Source organism: Scardinius erythrophthalmus, assembly GCF_964197995.2.
Source record: "Scardinius erythrophthalmus genome assembly, chromosome: 15".
Lineage (NCBI taxonomy): Eukaryota > Metazoa > Chordata > Actinopteri > Cypriniformes > Leuciscidae > Scardinius > Scardinius erythrophthalmus.
In genome coordinates, this window is record NC_138235.1 from 9,501,046 (window position 1) to 9,525,655 (window position 24,610).

The 24,610-nt window shown below is 38.4% G+C and overlaps 1 protein-coding gene across 3 annotated transcripts; it reads left to right on the forward strand.

Moving 5' to 3' along the window:
- Positions 1–366: 366 nt before the first annotated feature.
- Positions 367–22,548, forward strand: nudt3a (nudix (nucleoside diphosphate linked moiety X)-type motif 3a). Of its 3 annotated transcripts, none has more exons than XR_014031651.1 (6): positions 367–683; positions 1,607–1,717; positions 6,468–6,512; positions 17,180–17,264; positions 19,477–21,599; positions 21,735–22,548. XR_014031651.1 is itself a non-coding variant. In XM_081385868.1 (6 exons), the coding sequence occupies exons 1-6, from the start codon at positions 585–587 to the stop codon at positions 19,632–19,634; spliced, it is 513 nt and encodes a 170-aa protein (XP_081241994.1). In that variant the 5' UTR covers positions 418–584; the 3' UTR covers positions 19,635–22,548. The 3 variants fall into 3 exon arrangements, 2 of the variants coding, with proteins under 2 accessions (XP_081241995.1, XP_081241994.1); XM_081385868.1 differs by adding an exon at positions 18,864–18,878 and having other exon boundaries at positions 418–683; positions 19,477–22,548; XM_081385869.1 differs by having other exon boundaries at positions 19,477–22,548.
- The last annotated feature ends 2,062 nt before the right edge of the window (positions 22,549–24,610 follow it).

Here is a 24,610-nt window from a genome sequence, read left to right on the forward strand (position 1 = left end):
AAAACCACGCCTACCAAAGACATGCCAGCCAATCTAATGTCAGCAATTCCAAACGCCCATAGGTGATTGACAAGCAAAGTGCGTTCTCTGATTGGCTGAAAAGCGCGGGCCGCCCCCTGGCTCTTTATTTCAGGGATTTCACAAAGGTTTCAGTGAGCTGTCGAGTTATATATTATATTCCTGGCACATTTATACAATAACAATAAATAAATAAAAAATAATAAAATATTATAGAAAAATAACCGTGACATTACGGTAGTGTGTATTAATCATAGACTGTAAAAAAAATAGGTATTAATCAACACGTAAACGTCAGTGCGCTCTGAACCAGTTCCACCTCTACCGCGCAACCTCATATTCACAAACAGGAAACGCGCTTTGGGGTTGTGCCTGAGCTACGCAGTTTACGCAGAGCTCAGAGTAATGGCGTCTGTGCGACGACACCAGCTCACAAGACTCACAAAATGAAGCGACGGAGGGAATATTCACGTTAGCAGAGGGCCTTTAGAGGGGTTTGTGGCTGCGGGACTGCATTGAGAGGCGCAGAGCTGACCGGAGTTAAGGACTTTCATCAGTTCAGCGCGATGATAAAGCTCAAGTCCAACCAGACGCGCACGTATGACAGAGACGGCTATAAAAAGCGCGCGGCCTGCCTGTGCTTCAGGAGCGAGCGCGAGGAGGAGGTGACGCACGCCAGCAATCACTGCGTCTTTATTCTTACTTCAACAAATACATTAACTCTAAATATAACCAGCAGTGTGTGTGTGTGTGTGTTAGAAGTAGAGTTGTACGTGTGTATATGTTGGATGTGTGTATTGTACGACCACAGAACCATATCTGCTCTTATCTGTTTTGTTTTCGATAAGGTCTTTCTGTTGTGAAACATACCGTGAATAACCTTACTAGAATTTCCGCCACTATGATACGGTTTTTGTTACTACTATCTGTAAACACATACATTACTGTGATATCCCCCTAAAATTGTTGCTAAAAAGTGGGTTTAACCAGATCATTCTGCATGTGGTTAATCTCATGCATATTAACGTTATACACTGGTGCATGATTATTACCAGTACAGTTGGTTTTATTAATATCTTAGACCTTCACTGTACCATAGTGCTGCCATAGCAGTGTTTATAATGATGACCACAGACATTTTTTTGACCATGTTGGCTAATACCAGGAAACCACAGTAGTAACAATCTCAAAAGAAGCTTTAGTAAGTTAGTAGTATTCAATATATTTGAATATGAAACATTTAGTGTTAAATAATGTTTATTTGCCATGTTAAAATATTCCAGAGTTCAAGCACACTGTTTGTTGTCAGTTGTCACTATCAGTTGTATTAATTTATCCATGATTCACCCTCATTATATCCCGTATCAGTGATTTTGTTAGCCTAGACTAAAGCACTGAAACTCTGACACACAGCTTAAGTTAGAAGTAAAAAGGGTTATGAATAGTTGCATCTTGACTTTAAGGTTGTCTCAGCACATTAAATTAGGATAGGAGGAGGGAGTGATACAGTTGTGGCGATGAGCAGATCATTGATCCGCATGTCTCTCGTGTGTGTGTGTGTGTGTGTGTGTGTGTGTGTGTGTGTCAGGTGCTGTTGGTGAGCAGCAGCAGTCATCCCGACCGCTGGATCGTTCCCGGAGGAGGGATGGAGCCGGAGGAGGAGCCCGGTGTCGCTGCTGTCAGGGAGGTGTGTGAAGAGGTGGGCTTTCCTTCTTTAAAACACTTACTTGTGCTTATTACTGTGATAATAGATGTGAAATCAAGGAGAATCGGTTCAAGGGTCGCACTAAATGACTTTAAAAGCCAGGTTGTACAAAATTGTGTAATGTGTAATGCATGTTTGTTCATTATGCATAATGCTTATTTATACAACGGAAATTAATTAGATACAAAAGAGATTAATAAATGCCGTAAAAGCATTGCTTCCTGGTAGTTAATGATGCATTAACTCATGTGTGCTAAGTGAACGTTACTGTAAGTATTAACGTTTTAATGCTCTATTCCTTTGTTACAGTTTTCCTGACTCTTACGTCTGCATCATTAGTCATGCAGTTCACACTTTTCCATGCTTAGTCGAATAATAGGGATTGTTCCACATGTGAGGGTTACTGGTCAGAGACACACACACAAATAACCTTAGGTTTACGTGACAAGCTCTTTTGTTTGCTACAGTGAGAACATATAGGGCTAAATCTGTTTTGTTTTTGTTAAATATTTTAATATGGTACTGTGATTTAGATGAACTAAGAGCGCTCTTTTTGCCAAAGACATAGACTTTTTGAGGTTTTACTTCTGAGAACTGTCTTCTGTTTAAGTAAGATGTTTCGTGATCTGTAAAATCCTACATGATTTTATCCTGGGTTCCCGCGGATCCTTAAAAAGCCTTAAAATGTATTAAATTAGTTTTTTTTTAATTCAAAGTCTTATTTTTACTTATGAGAGATCTTATAGACGACAGACATATTTAAATCCTTTACCACATTAAAACGATCTAATTAGCATACATATTATTTTTATTATTAGTTCTTTGTGGATTTGCTTTTTCACGTGACAATTCACGGCTTTTACGACGGTGTATCACGTCTGTCTCCTGCACGCGAAAGGGAGAGAGAAGGTGAAGAAAATGGGTAAATGTGAGTTCAATTGAAAGTTCATTGTTTGTGCGTATGGGTTGATGATAGCGTAATTATTTGTTTTATATGGTTTAAAGGAACACTCCGACTTTTTGGGAATTTAGCTTATTCACAGTATCCCCCAGAGTTAGATAAGTCCATACATACCTTTTTCATTTCTGTGCGTTCTGTAAGTGTTATTTGACGCACCCACCGCTAGCCTAGCTTAGCACAAAGACTGGATGTAAATGGATAATGGTAGCATACTAATCCCAATAAGTGAAAAAATAATGCAAATATTTTCCTATTTACATGTTGTGTATAGAATATAGTTCCCAGTATTTATACGATTAAAAATGGTCTCTGTCTCATATAGCCTTGTTATTTGTACACGCTGTGACTATACAGATCACAACATGTAAATAGGAAAATGTTTGCATTATTTTGTTACTTATTGGGATTAGTATGCTACCATTATCCATTTACATCCAGTCTTTGTGCTAAGCTAGGCTAGCGGTGGGTGCGTCAAATAACACTTACAGAACGCACAGAAATGAAAAAGGTATGTATGGACTTATCTAACTCTGGGGGATACTGTGAATAAGCTAAAGTCCCAAAAAGTCGGAGTGTTCCTTTAACGATGTTTGAACGATCGAGTTTGTCACTCATGTGTTCATATATATATGCTCCCCTAAAATTCAAGATACACGGGCGTTTTTGTCTTATATCATATGATGTAGTTATACAATATTACACAAGCAAGATTGCCGTTTTCAAATGCAAAATTGCAAATGCGATATTTATTTTATACAATAGTGAAATGAACAATAAGTTAGCATTGTGAGTTACATAATAGACAATATCGTTCTTCATTTATTTCGCCAACAAAGCTTTCAAAATGAAAGTCTCTGAGCAACAGACAGAAATTAATTTTATTATTTTTTTACTGACTGAATCCGTGTTTTGAACGAATCAATTTAATCAATGATTCAGTGATCCATTCAACTTGCTTTGTTCCTGAATGATTCAGGCGTGTGAACGAATCGGTTGAATGAACGACTCACTGACTTCAGTGACTTGCCGCCACCTACTGGCAGTTTCAGTTTCATGTTTAAAGTGCCTTTTAATTAAAAATTAGAAATCATTTCATATTTAAATATTGAATTGAATTCATGCAGACTAATTGTAAATGCAGTGTAAATATATTAATGCCACTTCTGATGCCACACTGATGTCACTTCTGCACTGCAAAGATGGGTTTTGTTGATAATGATTTCATTTGATTGGTAACGGCCCTATACGGTGTTATTACTTAATATAATTTAGTTTGAATGTTAGAATTTGACATATGTGACCCTAGATCACAAAACCAGTCACAAGTCACACGGTTATATTTGTGGCAATAGCCAACAAAACATTGTATGGGTCAAAATCATAGATTTTCCTTTTATGCCAAAAATCATTAGGATATTAAGTAAAGATCATGTTCCATGAAGATATTTAGTAAATTTCCTACCGTAAATATATAAAACATGTATTTTTGTGAATGGATGCAGCACTATTGCCAATAGAAATGGACAACTTTAAAGGAGATTTTCTGAATGGTTCGATTTTTCTGCACCCTCAGATTCCAGATTTTCATATAGTTGTATCTCGGCCAAATATTGTCCTATCCTAACAAACCATACATCAATGGAAAGATTATGTATTCAGCTTTCAGATGCTAAAAAAAAAAATTACCCATAAGACCATAAGTGGTCCAGGGTCACATATAAGGAGATACATACATCTAACAAGTTTAGAAAAAAAAGCCCTTATATAGATAAAATACCCCTGGAAATCACTTTAAGTAACATTGCCCCTTAATATAAGTAAATGTCTGTCACTGCTGTGAACGTTGAACACCGTGTTAACTAACCTTCAAACAAGTTTCATTGCCCTACAACACTCCTTCTGTGGCCTCCAACTGCTCTTAACTGCTAGTAAGACTAAATGCATGCTTTTCAATCGAACGCTGCCCGCAGCCGCCCACCGGACTATCATCACTACTCTCGACGGGTCTGACTCAGAATATGTGGACACCTACTAATACCTAGGTGTGTGTAAACTCAACTTCCAGACTCGCATTAACCACCTCCAATCCAAAATTAAATCTAGAATCGGCATCCTATTTCTCAACAAAGCCTCCTTCACTCATGCTGCCAAACTTGCCCTTGTAAAACTTACCATCCCACCGATCTTTGACTTTGGCGACGTCATTTACAAAATGGCCTCCAACACTCTACTTGGCAGACTGGATGTAGTCTATCACAGTGCCGTCCGTTTAGTTACCAAAGCCCCAAACACTACCCACCACTGCGACCTGCTCTTCTCCAGTTTCCAGTTCTCTGCTGCTGATGACTGGACGAACTGCAAAAATCCTTGAAGCTAGAGGTTTCACTCACTTTAAGCCTCAGCCGTCAAAGCTGCTCATCGATCACTGCACCTCTATATAGCCCACCCGACTATTTCATCCCCTTATTTATTTTTTTACTTCCGCTTATTTTGCACTCCAGTATCTCTATTTGCACATCATCATTTGCATATTCCATCATTCCAGTGTTTATGCTAATCTGAAATTTGATTCGCCACTATGTATGGCCTATTTATTGTCCTATCTTCCTGACCTCACTGCATTTTGCACTACATTTACGTTTCTATTGTGTTATTGACTGTACGTGTGTTTATGTCTCATGTGTAACTCTGTGTTGTTGTTTTTGTCGCACTGCTTTGTTTTGTCTTGGCCAGGTCGCAGTTGTAAAATTTTTTTTATTTCGTTGATTTGAAAAGGGACAATGTACACTAATCAACATTCAGATAAAATGTAAGCGTGCCCGAGTTAGCCACAGGCTAGTTTTCATCGGCAGTCCCCTTGCCAGATGTTATTAGGCATCCTAAAATAGTAAACTGCTATAATACAATAAAATTCTTTATACAATAAACAAAAGATAAAAAATTAGACTGTGTTAAAATCACAACCAATCGAGTAAACAAAATAAACCGATAAGATCTAAAAATAGATGATAATAGATGATACAGTTATTGTTAGTGGATGGGACCCGCGTCAGTGTTGACAGTGTTGATTTTCAATAAGCCATTTCTTAACATTAATCTTAAATGAGTAATAGGATGGAGACTCTCTAATTAATGGTGGTACTGAGTTCCATTGATGTGATGCTGTAAATGAAAAGACGGCCAGTCACGGCCTGACTAAATGCAGTTTTTTTTAATGGTATTGTGCAGTCCCTCCTAACGGCACCTCCTGTAACTCGGTTTACATTCGATTTAAGATTGATAAGGCCAAATAAAGGCGGAGGAGCTAACCTGTGCATGATAAACTAAACAGACATTTCTGTATTTTATGAGGCTTTCCCAACTAAGCAATTTATACTTCTTAAAAATATAACAATGATGGTAATGAATTGGCTTTTTGTCTAGAATTTTAAGTGCCTATGAGAACTTGTCCTCAACTGACCTACCTGGTTAAATAAAGATGCAATAATGAAAAAACTGTCTCAAAATACTCTATAAAATATGTCTTCATGAGTCAGCCGTCAACAACAGGCCTAAACCAGCCACTGTACCCACACAAAAACACACATGGCAAAATATCATCTAATTATTGTCATCAACAAAATCTTTGAAAATATTGAGATATCATTTTTTTGTCATTATTGCACACCTGTACATTATTTAAATTTTTTCAGGTCTTAAAAAAGGTCTTAAATGTCACTGTTATAACCCTGTTGTGAATGTCCAGAGTTCAGCGTTTCACTCCACTTGTGTTCATTCCCACAGGCTGGAGTGAAGGGCACACTGGGAAGACTGGTCGGCGTTTTTGAGGTGAGCATTTTCTGATGGTAAACAACAGTCAATAAAGACACTGTCAATGGTGTCGAGAATAAAGTCGTAATGTTTTGAGAATAATCTCACAGAAGGCATTTTACAAGAATAAAGTTTTGAGATTAGTAGTAATATTTAGTGAAGTTTTTGAAGTAAAAACGACGATAATAATGTTGCAGCATTATGGATTTTTATTTTAATTCGATATCGATAATGGAAATAATCAACAACAGATTTGATTATCGATTAGTCCTGTCTGTGTGATTTGAACGGAAAACATCCATCCGGGAAAAAGTGTCTAGAAAGTGATTTTCGTTCCCACACCTGTGCTTTACTTTTTAAATGAATTTTTGCATTGACAAAACCATTTGTCACGATCCATAAATGTATGTAATTGTGAATTGGAAAAAAAACTAAAATTTCATGCTGTTGGTTTTGTTTGTAACTTTATTTATATTGATTTTAACAACACAAAATATCTCTCAAACTGACATTTGTACATGTGCCTAAACATGCGTTTTGGTGCATTATATACTCAAGTGTGAATGTAGACCATGAAATATGGCACATTTGTAGAAAATATGCTTCAACTTCACGGATTGGCATCAAGCTAAATTAAACTTAGCCTACACGTTATAAATTAAGCAAAACTGTGACGTTTTATACATCAACATTTTCAGTAGGCACTGTGTAATCACAGAAAGCTAAACAAAAAAGCATGCTTCTGTCCAAGCTGGCTGAAATGACTCAATGCTACCCTGACCCCCTAATTTTGAAAGCTGCCAAAAAATGGCCAATTCTACAATAGATTCTTTACAGCTCAAAATCAGCTTAAATTATAACACAAAGTATGTTTGCCGTCCAGTCTGAGAGGAATAACATTAGTAGTGGCTACCCCAAGCGGTTAAAACAATGTGACAAAAACACACGCAAACCTGACCCAAATGTTTTATGTCACAATTGTTACCCCTCTGTTTGCATTAGTTTATATCCAGCTGGTCACTTTTATGCATTCATTAGCCGACGAAGTTTAATATTTAAAGCAAGTGACGTAATTGCTTTCTCAACATTGATATGTTCATGCAGCCGACAGAAACATAAACATAAATCAGAAACGCATTCGATTTAGTTCTTTTTTATCACTACAATACATAGTTATTTTGATTAGATAATCATCAGGTGTTCTAAAGTGAGAGACTATACATGTAATGTAGGTCTACATTTATGTAAGTTTAATGGCCATCTTTAAGCATGACTCTTTGAATTTATATGAAATGGTAACACTTCACAATAAGATTACATTTTTAATATTAACTAAGGTTAATACATGTTGTAGAAGTATTATTCATAGTTTAATTAAAAAATGTACTAATACATTTTAAATTGAGTTTTAATTTTTATTTGATCTGTTATTACCTTGGTTAATGTACTATGAACTAACATGAATGATAAAGGTGCAATTGTATTGCTCAAATCTTAATACATGCAGTAAAAAAAAAAACGTATATTGCATATTGCATAATGTGTATAGTTAATGAAAGCTAGCAAATACATCCTTGTTAACAAATGGACTTGCAAAGTGTTACCTATGAAATATACATATGTCTCTAGGTTATAGCTAAAGAAACACACATTTGTAATATTACCTGTAGTGGTCGACCGATATTGTTTTTTTGATGGCCGATGCCGATATCTTATAGAGCAGGATGGCCGATATAAAGCCGATATTTTTATTATATACTTTATATTTATTTTAATCAATATTTTATACATTTTAAATAAATTAGAAAACAAATCTTTAAAATAAACATGCTTATACTTTTAGATGGCAACTTCTTGAATCGGCAATCCTATTATAGTATTTTTCACAAATAAAGTAATTGTTTAAAAATATATGAATATGTGAATAAAAAGGAAGTAAACAGTAACATTGCACTCAGTAATCTGGTAATATTGTGCGCACTGGAAATCATATTTTTTTTAGGCAATGCTAATATTACATACAGCACACAGTGAAAACAATATGATTATGTCACAGTGGGCAACTGGATATAGCACAGCATATTTTAAAATGAAGGATTTAAAGTTTTTCGATCGCGTCTCCTGAAGCTGATCTTCTATTTGCATTCACTCACTTCTCACGGACCAATTGTCACTAACACATTTATGCAGGCTACAAATACACACATCATATCAAGATCAAGATCAAGATATCACAGCTGGATTCCATTAAAGGGATAGTTCGGCCAAAAATTATATTTAACCCATGAATTACTCACCCTCAAGCCGTTCGAGATGTATATGTCAATCTTTTTTCAGACGAACACATTTTCAGTTATTTTAGAAAATGTCTTAAACGCGTTCACGGAGATGGATGCTGGTGTAGGACGTAGCGTAGGAAGCGTCGTGACGTAGAACGAACGTAGAGTTTTGTTTTGCTCTGCTCTCTGGCTGCGCTGTCACGTTCGTTCTACGTCACGACGCTTCCTACGCTACGTCCTACGTCATACACCAGCATCCACCTCCGTGAACGCACGTCGACCGCTACCGGAAGCCAGTTATTTTCGTTTATAAAGTTTTAAATATGTATATTTTTACGACTAAACCACACGGATTACCCTCAGAAGGCCTTCGTTTATCCCCCTGGAGCCGGATGGATTACTTTTGTGAAGGATGCATGCACATTTTAGGACTTGAAGGAGGTGGACCCCATAACTTCACATTATAACAACTGAAAGATCTAAGACATTTTCTAAAATAACTGAAAATGTGTTCGTCTGAAAAAAGATTGACATATGCATCTCGTACGGCTTGAGGGTGAGTAAATCATGGGTTAAATATAATTTTTGGCCGAACTATCCCTTTAAATCTGCAAGGTTTGTGAAATTAAATGTTTATTAGATATTCAGAGATTTGTTTAAATGATGTAGATGCGCATTTGCTGAATGTTGACGGTAAATGAGAAAGTATTTTAACCTAATTGTTTGCCTATTCTGTAACAAATAATATAAAAGCAACACTTTACTTTTTCGCATACCATTTACTTTTTGTTTACCAGTTCTGTATTATATATGACTGACAGACATGGTAAACTAATGAAGACGGAGAATGTGAGTGAGCGCTGTGTGATCAGGCGCTGGTGTTCTCAGCACCGCCCGTCAAAATAAAAGTCCCGCTTCCAACACATTGGCCAATCAGAAAAACTTATCGGCTGATGCCGATATTTTAAAAGTGCCAAATATCGGCCGTTATATAGGCCTTGGTGATATATCGGTCGACCACTAATTACCTGTAGTATTTTAATGTTTAAATTATTTTCTGTTGAGTTCATTCTGTAGAACTTCTCATTTTAATATATTCATATTTATGTATTTTATTTAGCACATTTCAGTTCAGCACTGTTTTACTCGGAGTGTTATGTTTGTTTTTAATCCAGTATCCATTTAAAAAAAAAAATATCGGTTGAATAATCGTTATCGGCATGTGCGGTCAAACCTAAATATCGGTATCGGTAAAGTCCACTATCGGTCGACCTCTATAACACAGCGCATATTTACTCGTCGGTATCATCCCTGTCACTATCAGAGCCATCATACCATGTGGGTCTTTCCTCTGTTTCCTGTGAAACATTTTCACAATTTTGGCACTGACATAAATCAGTACAAGACAGTCTTGCAGACACACAGGAACACCTTCCAGTCTCACATCTGCTAGTGGACTGTGCTACACACTTTCAGGGGCAGGACTTCTAGTCATCCAGGTCACTGTTAGCTCACCATCCTCGAGGTGCCATCCATTGCCGACGGGTGAAGGGCCACACATTATACCTTTCAGAGGATGTCTCATGACGGCTGCTTGGTAGTTTGCCCTTTTGCAGTGTTGGGTACAGGGCGTCACTTGTCGGGGGACATGGATAGTTCTGGCAAAGCTGACGACGCCGTGCAGAATGCTTTGTATCTTGCATCGGTCACATTTTCGGCACATGACTGGCCATTCGGGGGCACACATGTGCAAAGTAGCTCAAAGGTAGACTGGTCTTGGTTAAAACTGCTACCCAGATTTGTAAACACAGTCAGATATTCGTCTTTCTCACAAGCAACAGAAAATGCCTTTCTTTTGCCTTTGCCATAAAAGGCACTTGTAGAGTCACAACCTGAGAAGGGATGGATCCAAATAAGTGCCATACACACACTTGTGCCAAGAGCTGACGACACCTTAGCTAAGTCAATGATCCTTGTTTTTGTTGCCAACTCCCGTGAAAAAATACAACCTACATGGCAAATCTGGCTGCAGACTTAAAGCAATCACTGCCACATCAGCATCAGGGCTCTGATGACTACAGTTTGATGTTCCTGTGCTGCATGTAAAATCACCCTGGTGTCACATTCCTCATGATCACATGTCAGATCTTCAACAGCACTGAGAGTTTGTAAACCCTCCATTAGTCACGCAGTAACACAGGTCTCCATGTGCAATGTAAGCAAGGGGTAACGTAACATTGTCATTTTCCGCTCTTCATCTCATCAGCAACCTCGATGTTGGCACGCTCTGCATCAGCTGACCACTGAGGAGCGAATGACGTGCCAGACTCAAACTGCTTTGGCGCTATTGGCTGGCGCTGAGCCAAAGACGGACGCGCTCATATATCACAACTATTCAGTGTTTTTAACCACATAATGTTTATTTTAGGTTTCAGACATTTAAATACATAAACTTTATAGCAAAACAATACATTTATAGTTTGTAAAATACACAATGGTGTCTATGGAGGCAGCAATAACAATCCACTCAAATATATTTGGATATTCATGTTTTATTCATATCAGATACAGTGTATTGCTCTATTCTTCTCCCAGTTCACCGGCCACTTACTTTAATGTATTTCGGGAGGAACTGATGAATTAATAAATCCAACAGACAGGAATCTCTGAACTGCAGCCCAAACAAACATGGCGGCGCCGGCGCCCATCTCCCGCTACAGATCAAGATCATTTATAAAGGTTTTTAAAACGACTAAACAAACTCACTTACACGTATTTGAGAATCGGAATAGAAGATAGTTGATGACGTGGTAAGCAAGTTTGTTAATATTTAGAAATAAAAGCGCTACATCTGTCATACAGCATACATATCATGTGCCAAGCATGACGCGTCATTATGGGAACATGGAGGGTATCGGGATCACTCAATATCGTGATGTCTGTCAGCCATTGCGATGGACGATGGCATCGTCTATCGGCCCAACCCGACAATAAATCCATAAGAGCTGATTTGTTTGTTTTAGCAAGTGAACCATCAGCACTGGCTAAAGGATATGACACAGTTCCCAAGGAGTGAGACAGAATTTCCCGCAGGTCTATCTTTCTACTTTGATCTATGACGAGCAATCTGGAGAATAGTTTCTTGTCGGCACGTAGAATCACTTCCGTGCCTGCTGCAGATTTCTTCTTTGTCTTTGCTTGGTCACTAAAGGTCTTCGGTGTTTGTGTTTTGATGGGAGCAAACATGTCAACTGATGGTGATAACAGTCTTTGGTCCGTAAACTCTTTGACAGCATTTCCACCCTTTTCCCTCGTGATTTCTTCAGCTGCTGCTGTCCCAGAGCTAAGACACACAATGCCATCTTGGTGTGTGTCAAAAGGATTCAGCATGGACTCTAGGGTGGAAATTATTCTGGTCACAGCCTTTTCATCAGCATGGATTCGTGCGCTGTCAAGGTCTTTTCGTTTCCTTATATGGGGAGTTTTACCTGCCATTGCCTCACATCGTCTTGCTATGGCAGCCCTTTCATGTTGCGACGATATCCAGCGATACACTGCAGCTCGATTCTGTGTTAACCCTGTCCAACCACCCTTCGTCTTGGAATCTCTGTTGCATGTTTGCTCAATGGCCTGGTCACAAGCAATCGAGAGAAATCCATGGACACTTTGACGTTGGACGTCCACTGGCCTTTAAAGGAACACTCCACCGTTTTGGAAATAGGGCTTATTCACTTTCTTTCCTACATTTAGATAGGTGGGCAAATGCATTTTTGTCTCAGTGCATGCATTTAGTTTGACAGGGTCGGCGCTAGCCTAGCTTAGCATAATGAATGGAATCTTTTGTTGCCAGCTAGCATGTCCTGAGTAAAAGTGATATATATATATATATATATATATATATAAAAAAAAAAACACCTAATTACTACTTGTGGCCTGCGTATTCACAACAAGTACAAATAGTGATGCAGATTAACACTAGGCGATTTCCTAGGCAGATATTGACTTGTATATTAAGGACTATATTAGAGGGAAGCAGTTAAATGGCGAACCGTTAGACCAAGACGCAATGATTAGGGGTCTTCCTCTGGCCCTTAGATGCAAGAAACACAATGTCTTGACAGATAGATATCACTTTTAGGTTCAAATCATCTGGAATGTCAACATAATGGGCCAGTGTTGGTTTCTCAGTTGCACCAATAATCCAGGAAATCAGATTGTACGGTTCAATTGGCATGACAGATTTTGCTTCGCTCACATTTAAATCATCTGGCGTGGGTGGCCACGGGCACGTCATGCCGGGAGAGTCACGTAGAAGCATCTTTAATATTAATGCCGCACTGTAAAGTGTCCTTGTGTCCTCTGCAGTTTTGCTGAAGTTGGTGTTTGTGAACCAGCTTTTGCACTAGCCCTGTTTTCACCGTCATTTTGGCTCGTTACCTCAGTTGACTCTGTTGTCTGCCTGGCTATCATCAGCTTATCTGCAGACAGTGTCTCAACAAAACCATCTCACTGATGTTGTGCTTCTTGGGGGAGTGAAACACCAGCTGGGGGAAATCACGGGCCAACCTCCTCTTCAATTTATCCTGCCTGAATCAAAAAGATAGAGCGAAAGATGATCACAGATTTTTAGTTAAAATAAACTGTTAACAGATTCTACACGTTATACAATATGATTATAATTATTATTAATTCCATTTTTGCGTGAAAAAAAAATCTTGGAGCCCGAATATTAACATCTATGGACTTTACAAAGACACTCGTGGTATTTAAATTACTTGTAGTTTGAAACATCAAGATCTTCATGTTTTTAAAAAGATCCTTCTTAGCTGTCCTCTTGGTTTACAATTATTCTATGGCGGATGATCCTCTCACAGAAGACCTTGTTGCTGGCATCGAAGGTTGGCTCATTTCTGAAAAGAAAACATATTAAAAACAGAAAAGATGTATTACTTTGTGCCATAACTATTGCACAAATGGCTTCAATTTTAAATGTAGTATAAATAGTAAGCTGACAAAGTGATTTGAGATTTTTTTTGTAATTTATTATTATTCTTCAGAAAGAAATTACGGTTGCACTAGTTGTGCAGTCTAGAGACTGTGTTTACAGACAAATTGACAATATGGTCAATGCTTTGCTTTTGAAATGTGAAAATGTGAGGGAATTATTAATTATTATTTAATAGTGAAATATAATAACTCACTGTTCTTCTGAGGTCCCAGTAACTGTTGCTCTGGACTTTGTCAAGAACTTGGTGTACGGTCTATAACAGGACTTGGACAGACACCAGAGACACTTGGTCTTTGTCTCGAATATGCACAAGAATGCTAGTGTCTTCCTTCATCTCAGCAGCTTTCAGCAACTGGCCTGTAAAAAAAAAAAAAAAAAAAAAATCCTGAATGAAACGAATTAAAACAAATAAAAACCACTGAGCAAAAACTGTTAATGGTTGAACAATATTGAGTGTCCTGGCTGTAGCTGTATGCAAAACAATGCAAATCTGACTGTAAAATAAACATTAAATAAATGATGTAATTGAAAGTTAGCCATGGTACCCAGCATAAGGGCATAAAACTTCAAGTTCAAACGTGTGTGTGTGTGTGTGTTTTGTTTTTACCTACCTGCTGACATTTCTGGCTGTGAAAGATGGTCCATCTGCCGTTTGCCTCCCACAGTAATGTACGCCGTTTTCTTACAAATTATTAGGCTAGTCTGACAAGCCAGACCCACATCAAGATATTGGGTCTGGGAACACACCGTTGGCACGGCTCAATCCGAGGGGCGGGATAAACGCTTGTCTTTCAAATTCCCTCTGCACACAATAAGATAGCGCTACAACCAACCAGAGCGCTTTCCCACCAGCGGAGCTTACATTAGTTGATAGATTAAACTTGCCGTATCCGGTCGGCAAAACTCCGAACACATCTTCCTTTTTTAAGAATGACTTCAGTGCCGTTCTTTGCTCTTTTCTCAAAGAAAAGCTTAAAGTGTTAGTTCACCCAAAAATGAAAATTCTGTCAGTAATTACTCACCCTCATGTTGTTCCAACGCTGTAAGACCTTCGTTCATCTTCGGAACACAAATTAAGATATTTTTGATGAAATCTGAGAGCTGGATCACTCCTCCTGCAGGCTTATGGACACCTTAACTTGCTGGCCCAGAAAGTGTATTAAAGACAAGGCAAAAACAAACAAAAATAACGACTTTATTCCACTTTTCATTTCCTTCTCTCTGGACTTCGAGTCTTTTCACGTAGTGTTTTTGCGTAGCGCGTCTGTGTTACACATCACCACGTAGGCTCACTATTGGGCGACTCTGGTCATGTGTGATACGTGGTGACGTGCAACACAGACGCGCTACGCTATTACACTACGTGAAAAGACTCGAGGCCCAGAGAGAAGGAAATGAAAAGTGGAATAAAGTCGTTATTTTTGTTTGTTTTTGCGCACAAAAAGTATTCTCGTCGCTTTATAAACTTAAGATTGAGCCACTGGAGTCACTGGGACTATATTAACAATGTATTTAATACATTTTCTGGGCCAGCAAGTTAAGGTGTCCATAAGCCTGCAGGAGGAGTGATCCAGCTCTCAGATTTCATCAAAAATATCTTAATTTGTGTTCCGAAGATGAACGAAAGTCTTACGGGGTTGGAACAACATGAGGGTGAGTAATTACTGAAAGAATTTTCATTTTTGGGTGAACTAATCCTTCAACTCCAAGTCCTCCAGAGTCGCGGCCAAAGCCGATTGGAAAGGCCGCTGTTCGCCAGCAGCAGCAGCTCTTCTTTGTTTTCAAGTAGCAGGGAATTAACGCTGAACTGTCGCAGCTCTGCCGTCATTATTTAAAGCCCGCCCACCGACTCTTTACACGATGTGATTAGCCTGACTAGAGTTCGGTTTTTCCACCTCGCAAGCCAATGGAGAGTTGTTTGACGACCCTGGCTGCAAATTACATTTGCTGCCGCTAGGGTGCATCTAGATTTCTAGGCTAGCACAAGGCATGAAGCACAGGACCAGCACAAGCTACTGGCAGGCCGGTCCTGGGCCTAACTTTCTTTGTTGGACATTCAACTGTAGCGGCACTAATGTTACCACCCGATGGCACAGACTGGCCTTGATCTTGATCTTCAGGACGCTGTGTCGCCGTTTCTCGGCCGCATCCAATCGCTTTTTGTCAATGAAACGCCTGTAGCAAGTGGAGTGAAACCCAGCGTCTTCGGGAACATTGTCAAACTCGATTTCTAGACAATGTTTGTATGTTTCTGCTACCTTGCAAGCCAAGCCACCGTTTGACGCAGTGTCTGAATGTATCCCACCTTGTGGGTGTAAAATCCTTTGTGTCTTCTTTCTTTATGGACGTTAGCTGCATGTAGCATTGTTTAAAAGACTTTTGAAGGAGGTCTGGCCAATATCTACTCGATATTAACAAGGGCGCAGACATCTTGGACTAATGTTTACATGTCGTCCCAAAAAAGTGGCCACCTATTGGTCTAGCGGGAAGCACGTGACGAATGTCAAACTATGATTACGCGAGGAAAGAACTATTGCCGACTTTAAACAGTAATAAAAAATAAACTGCAGGAATACACATGGAGAACTTTTATTTTCTTGCCCCAAAACAATAGATCTTTTTATTAGAATGAAAATAATTTAGTGCCCCATATATGGGAACGGGATTAAACGTAAAGCGTCTTAAACGGCCTATGTGTAGTTATTCACAGTAGTGACGAAACATCTGAGAGACGTGCTCAGCTCCGATTTAATGCTCAGATCTGATTTCTTTGTATAGAAAGTCACAGTTATTTGTACTCTGACAAATATTTCTTGTTAGACATTAAATGTAGGTTTCAAATTCTACACGTAAAACAATTATTTATATGATGGCAGTAACAGTAAAAGTGCTATTGTAATTGAGTATAAACGTAATATGATAACTGTTTCGATCGATATATGTGCTCCTCGTTAACATTTAGTCTAGCTTTTCTTTTGTTTATCAGTTTTTATTTAGTTATTTTAAGTCTGCTTTAAATTGGTAAGCAATTAGTAATTGATTTTTTGATTTTGAATGTATAGTTTTTGTAACACCTTTTTTACATGATGTATAGCATGGCCTACATTCATACATTCACTATACTTGCATTGCCTTCAAATTGCACATTGTTTGAAGGACATCATTGGGCAGGATGTGGCATTAAAAAAATCTAATTGTTTTTTGTTTTTAAATTAAAATGTTAGATTTCTTTTAATAATTTGTAATTATTGTTTTTTTCATCTGATTAATCAAACAATTAATGACCTGATTAATTGATTATCAAACATTAATGAAGCCCTCATTTTAATTTGTCGCTAAAACACTTGTACATTTATTATGCGGTAACTTGTGCTGAAATGAGTTGTTTTTCTTCACAGAACCGAGACCGAAAGCACAGAACGTACGTCTATGTTCTCATCGTAACGGAGGTTATGGAGGACTGGGAGGACTCCGTGAATATTGGTAAGATTTTGAGAAAAGAAAGTAGGTTAGCTTGTGCCACAGTTATGATGTGTTTACTGAATCACCATATAATTATGAGTTATGGTTAGTAGAATCCCAAAAATCTGTTCTTGTTTGTCAAAACTGTAGTTATATAATTTAGTTAGAAAGTGGCAGCAACCTTATTTAGGTTGAGTTTAGATTAGTGCTGTCAACTTTAAAGGATTAGTTCACTTCAGAATTAAAATTTCCTGATAATTTCCTCTCTCCCACGTCATCCAAGATGTTCATGTCTGTCTTTCTTCCGTCGAAAAGAAGGTTTTTGAGGAAAACATTCCAGGATTTTTCTCCATATAGTGACTTCAATGGGGTCCAACGGGGGGAAAGTCCAAATGTGAGTTTCAGTGCAGCTTCAAAGTCTCGACACGATCCCAGACGAGGAACAAGGGTCTCATCAAGACAAACTATCGGACATTTTCTATAAAAATAAACATTTATATACTTTTTAACCACAAATGCTCATCTTACACCAGCTGTGATGCGCCACACATTACGTGATCACATTGAAATGTCAGGCGTGATGTAGGCGGAAGAACCAACCTAGTGTTTACAAAGCGAACGCAAACGCCTTTTACAAAAAAAGGGTAAAACAACGTTGGAGTTGAAGGAGAAAATGAGATGGAGTTTTTCGGCCTACATTTCTGAACCGGAGCACGCGTGATCTTTCAAGATGGTGCAAGATGAGCATTTGTGGTTAAAAAGTATATAAATGTTTATTTTTATATAAAATGACGCTGGTTTGTCTTGATAAGACTCTTATTCCTCGGCTGGGATTGGGTCGAGACTTTGAAGCTGCACTGAAACTGACATTTGGACCTTCAACCCGTTGAACTCCATTGAAGTCAATATATGGAGAACAATCCTGGAATGTTTTCCTCAAAAACCTTCATTTCTTTTCGACTGAAGAAAGACAGACATGAACATCTTGGATGACGTGGGGGTGAGGAAATTATCAGGAAATTTTCATTCTGAAGTGAACTAATCCTTTAATGCATGTGATACATTTTTTCCAGTTTAATGCATCAAAAATGTTTAATGCAATTAATGCAGCATCCGTTTTTTCTGTCATCCTTTGCCTAGTGCTATATTACATGATCACGTTCTTCTTCATGCAAATGCTTTTAAACTATTCAACCGCAACAAGAAAGAGAGAACGTCCTGATACACACACGCGCGCACACACACACACACACACACACACACACACACACACACACACTTGAACGAACAATAACACACAATTATGCCAAAATGCCTGTTTTGTCGAGTATCCTCATAAGAGCAGTCTTAAATAAAGTCTTAAATAGTCTTAAATGAGCATAAGGAGAAAATGTGACGTGTGTGAGATCCGCGTCTCTGTCAGCAGGTCTTAAAGGGACGGCAGCCACTAATGCTGTCTGTCATTAATGCTAATCAAAGAATAAAGCTAACAGAGAAAATTACTCGCAGCTCTTCACTAAAGAACTTTTGTAGCTTTAATAAGGATTAATCTAAATATCATTTATAGTTTATGTGACTGTTTGATAACTTTATTCAATTTCTGTATTCTCTACCTGTTAGGTTGGCAGGGCACAGGTAAATATGACATTTATTATGGGTTTATGTGAGGATTGTTTGAAATTTACTTAAATTAAAAGCTGTTATATTTTTTTTAAAGCCTAATAAATGTATTAAAAAAAGAAGAAAAAAGAAGATAGCTTTCACTTGCACTTGTAATGTTGAATGGCTATAATTAATAATGAAAAATAATTTCCATGAGACATAAATAGCTGTATTAATATCAGAGACTGGCCTTCATTCATAAAACGATGCCATTAATCAAGTATTTAATGTCTTTAAGTTTTTTTCTACATTAATTTGGAGATTAACTGTGAAATTACATTATTAAATATATTAAAAACTTGTGATTAATCCCAGAAAAAAAAGTGTGATTAATCTAGTTATCTTTTTTAATCGATTGACAGCACTAATTTAGATATAACTGTTTGCAATTTAGTTTTTGCCAGTGTGACCTGGTGCGCATGCTTTATTTATTCATCGATACATTTTTGCGGTGACATGCATTGCCATGGAAACACATTAGTGGCCATGAACGGCTCTGAGCACAGTCTCAAAGTCGTCGTCTCATTCCAGACACAATGAATGCAGAATTTGTGTTGTGTTTTGTTCACAGGCAGGAAAAGGGAGTGGTTTAAGACTGAAGACGCCCAGCGTGTGCTGCAGTGTCATAAACCTGTGCAAGCCTCTTACTTCCAAGCCCTTCAGCAGGACTGTGTGACCAGCAACGGCACATATAACATTAATCAAAACTCTCTCTCCAGCATCAGATAACCTGCACAATCATCCAGTTTTCTACCTTTTCTTACCCGACTGAACTCGTCCTGCAACCACTATCACTGTTTTTTTATTTCAGCACATTAATGACAACATTGAATGAAATCTGATTTGCATTTTACCAGCCGTTTTAGTGTTCAGATAAAGAATACAGTCTGGGGATGTGTGAGATGAGAGAAAAGTCAAAGAATAGTTTGCAAATGAAAGTTTGTCTTGTATTTAAAGAATACTTTGCATGAGATTCTCATTTCCTAACGTCAGGTTTATTGAATGCAACTACTCTTTACTATTGTGTCTTGAAGTAGGTGATGTTTAAAGAGAAAGCTGTCAGAAGTGTTCATGATGATGATGTTTTGTGGCCCTTTGGTTCTGCAGTGTTTGGATATGCTGTTATATAGAGTTGGTTGAATTATTTGCATGAGCATGTCACACATTAATGATCTTAAAATACTGGGAGTCTTAGGTTTTCGTGATGTGAACTAAACCGAATGTAGATGTTTTCTTGGTCATGGACGGGGCCATTCGACGTTTGTTTAGTGGAAAAATCTCATATTCATAGTTTTTAGTTCTTTAAACTGCTAAACAAAATGTCTTAAATTGATCAAAGTAGTTGAAATCAGCCAATATTACACGCTCATGTTGGGAATTCTCACAAACGCAGGCACTGTCAGATTCGTTTTCATAAACACGTTTGCTAAAATGTTCTAATGTTGATGGGGTTTAGTGGTTAGTCGACCACCACTTTTACCATTGAAGGAGATTTTGATAGGAGTTGAAGGGAAGTCTTTAAAGTCTAGTGGTGGTTTTTCTGGGTCTGCAATCCTAGTTGTCCTGGTGGTGAAAAGGGTTTAATTCAGTGGCTTAATGCGATGCTGGTCGGTCCAGTTCACTGAGTGCACTTGCTTTGTTGTGGTACAGGATTGTATTGAAGAGAGAAGAGAGCTGTGGAAGGACATTCTGACATCGAGTTGATGTGAAATGAGCCCGTTTAGGACATCAGTAGCATAAATCTCGTACGCTGGACCTCTTCGGCGACCGCTGACGTTCTTCCTCACTCTTCTGAGGGTTTTGCACCCGTAATCATAGCACAATAGCAACCATTTACAAATGTCTCGGTTATTTCAGTTTTAGTTGTAATAATTTCAAATTATTGTCTGTCCAGTCATAAACTATAACCATAGTGTGTGTGTGTGTGTGTGTGTGTGCAGTATGTGGGTTTGTATGTTTGAAATAATGTGAATAGTCGAAAGACTTGATGCCAAGGTTAGCTGTCTGTCTAATGAATTTGTTTGAAATGTTTACAACTTGATTGTAGTTTCTCTTCAGACACTGGATATTCACTGACCTCTTTTCATTTGTTGTTGATGACTGTTAATAATGGTGTCATTTCATTTTTAAAAGGCGCTTTTCTTGTTCTTAAACTATTTAATTTGTCCTAATTATAAATAGTTTCTCTTTTTTTTATTTTGTTTCTGATTTATACATTTTTCATAAACATATACTTCAAATGAGAATTGTAAAGGTTTCAAGTGAACTTGTCTTATCAGTATTTCAATGTATGTTTTTGAATTATTAATTGGAAAGCTAAAAATATATTGTTTTGTTATAAGATTAGTTCACTAAACCCAGTCCAAAGTTGGTCCTCCAATGAGTGTATAAAACAGTTCTTATTTCAATAGTGAACTTAAAAGCTGTGGCACAACATCAGCGCATTTAAGGGTGCAGTAAGTGATTTAAACACTTGATATTTGAAATCAAGCCAAACAAACACACACCCCTCCCTTTATTGCTCTGGCCCCAAAATGCACGAACATACAATTAATGAGTGGATGCGTCTTTATCATAGCTGAACTTACTCTCTCTCCTCCCCATCATGAGTGGACACGCCCCCTACTGCTGATTGGCTCACTCTAACTCCTCCCCATCATGAGTGGACATGCCCCTACTGCTGATAATAGGCTTGTTCGACTTGAACCGGCGCTGCACAGACCGATCGGTGAATGACGTCAAAGTACCGCGAGAGCAGTTCAAAAGCATAAGGGGCCGTCTACTCGCTCCCGCGGTACTTTGATGTCATTCACCGATCGGTTTGTGCAGCGCCGGTTCAAGTCGAACAAGCCTATTCTCACTCTAACTCCTCCCCATCATAATTGGACACGCCCCTACTGCTGATTGGGTCACTCGAACTCCTCCCCCATCATGAGTGAACACGCCCTCTACTGCTGATATGCTACTCTAGCTCCTCCCCCATCACGAGTGGACACGCCCCTACTGCTGATTAGCTCACTCTAACTCCTCCCCTGTCATGACACACCCCCTACTGCTGATATGCTCACTCTAGCTCCTCCCCCATCACGAGTGGACACGCCCCTACTGCTGATCAGTTCACTCTAACTCCTCCCCTGTCATGACACGCCCCCTACTGCTGATTGGCTACAAGTGTGTTGTGGCGTTACTCAGAAATCGCTTACTGCACCTTTACCAGCTGTGGCAGAGACTGGTGATGTCCATCTAATGATGATTAATACGATGATCTCTACCCATTTATTACAGTCATTAGTGGAATGTGAATAAGCAATGAACAAAACACACTTTGTACTAAAATTATGCCAGATTTGTTCCTGAATTGTAAATGCTGCATTGTTTGAAAAAAAAGTTTTTACACTTGTTCAATTTTTGTGTTGTAGAGAGAGATTTTTATTTTTATTTTTTTTGGTGTAAAGTATTTGAAAACATTTCAAGAATCTCAAAATCTTTCCTCGCTCCCCTTTTGTAACATTTCAAGCACACGGTTTACCCTGTATCGCTCTGCTGTATCTGATATTGGGAAAAGGAAATTCGACTGAAGACTGTATAACAGTTGTGTCAACAATCTATTAATAAAACATAAATGCTACATGCATATCATGAATCACAGGTGCAGTTGTTACAGTTTCTTGCCATTTCTTCTTGGTTCGGTTTGCTTTACAAGGCAAAATTTCTCATCAGACCAAAATTAGATAGTAAATATAAATAATAGTTCAGTCACTCCCAGTGTTGGCATATGCAATAGAGGACACCAACCTGGGACAGTTACAACATCATGTCTCAACCGTACCCCGCTGCCCTATCATTTCTCTAGATTGTTGAGTGACCATGCACAATGTCATGAAATAAGTCAGTTTTTAGAGCACAGAATAATGTTAGCATCGGTTTAAGTTAAGTTTAACAGTCATGAAAGGATGATTAGCTATTATGTGGAAGGGACATGGTGAAGTGAAAATCTTACCTTGGAAAAAAACGTTTGCCGATATCTTCGGAGCTGAGGGACGCACGTCTTTCAAATTTCCCACGATCGATCGAAGAGAACACTAATACGCATGTGCGGAGCAAAAATCACGGCGTGCACACAAGTTATTCAAGGTGTTACAACTGTACACATGTCCCAAATGTACTCAGTCTATCCCTATACACAAAAGACAGTAAGTGTAGCTTCTTGAAATGGAAGTTCTTCTGAACCAACTTAGAGAAGAATAGCAATGTTGGGCCACAGGAGTCATGGATAAATATTCAGCACAGGAGACCTTAGTTTAGTTTGGGGTCTGAAAGACTGGAGATAATGAGCAAACAGGAGATGAGAGCCAGTTTGAAGACATCGGTGGAAACAGCTCCTAGTGTGGCGTGGCTGTCAAGACCTAACCATGCATGTGAGTATCCAACCCTCATAGCTCATTCCCTGGGTAGAGGAGGGGAAATGTGGACATTTATATCGAGGCGAAACAGATGGTGGATCTTCTGCAGTGGAAGAGGATTGAGCTGAACTGTGATGGAGAGCTAAGAGTGAAGGCATGAGCTTCAGCAAACCTGATTCCTGCACGTTGGACATGTGATTCCACAGCTCGTAACTCGTGTTGGTTAGATGCAAGAATGAGCGTAACTGGTCAGTGACGACCAGCATTTTAGAGACACAGGTTGAAGATTGGAAAGCACTTGGTTTAATGGTCACTGTCCCTATGAACACACTTGTCAAGTCAAGTCATCTTCATTTATATAGCGCTTTTAACAATATAGATTGTTCCAAAGCGGCTTTACGTTGATAATAGGAAATTAAAGTAACAGAGATTGTTTTGGCTTTATAGCAGCTCTAGGATAAAGTTATTGTCCAGCTAAAGTTAGTTTTGACTGATTCACTTCCGTCACAACGATCATTAGTTTTATTACACTCCAGAACCAACAGCAGATACACAAGTGCCAAATCTGGTGGAACGGGCAAACAATTCTCACCTGAAAAGACTTTGTCTTCACGAAGACAGTGATTATAAAGTAATAAATATGGATGTTTCTTACAGAAATGCTTGGCTTCAGAAGGCCTTCATTAACACCCTGGAGTCGTATGGATTACTTTTATGATGGATGGATGCACTTTTTGGGTTTCAAAATCTCATCCTCCATTCGCTCCCATTATAAAGCTTGGAAGAGCCAGGATATTTTGTAATATAACTCAGATTGTGTTTGGGATCATGGGATAATTCTCAGTTTTGGGTGAACTATCCCTTTAATGCTTGGGGCCAACAGCTATCACAGCATTGCCATTAAGTTCTTCAAGTCACCATGACATCAAAATGGACTATTCTTATTTTTCATGGAATATTGCAGTATTTATTTGTGCACTTTATTATTATTATTATTATTTTTAAATGTCAAGTCAAGTCATCTTCATTTATATAGCGCTTTTAACAATGTAGATTGTTTCAAAGCAGCTTTACAGAGATAAGCGTATAATTTAAGGTAACAGAGATTGTTTTGGCTTTATAGCGGTTCTTTAGTAAAGTTATTTTCCAGCTAAAGTTAGTTTTGATTGATTCGCTTCCGTCGCAACGATCATTTGTTATTAAATTTGGGGCCGCTAAGATGTAAATGATGTAAATGTGTGCCCTCGTAATCTTAACTCAAAAAACCTTCGCTTCCTCCTTGCATTGACATCTACGGAGCCC

Bases quoted from the DNA above. Each gene is read 5' to 3' on its own strand.
- nudt3a (XM_081385868.1), top strand. From the start codon at position 585: ATGATAAAGCTCAAGTCCAACCAGACGCGCACGTATGACAGAGACGGC. The intron at 684-1,606 runs GTGACGCACGCC...TGTGTGTGTCAG, and splicing joins GGAGCGAGCGCGAGGAGGAG to GTGCTGTTGGTGAGCAGCAG. The intron at 1,718-6,467 runs GTGGGCTTTCCT...TCATTCCCACAG, and splicing joins TCAGGGAGGTGTGTGAAGAG to GCTGGAGTGAAGGGCACACT.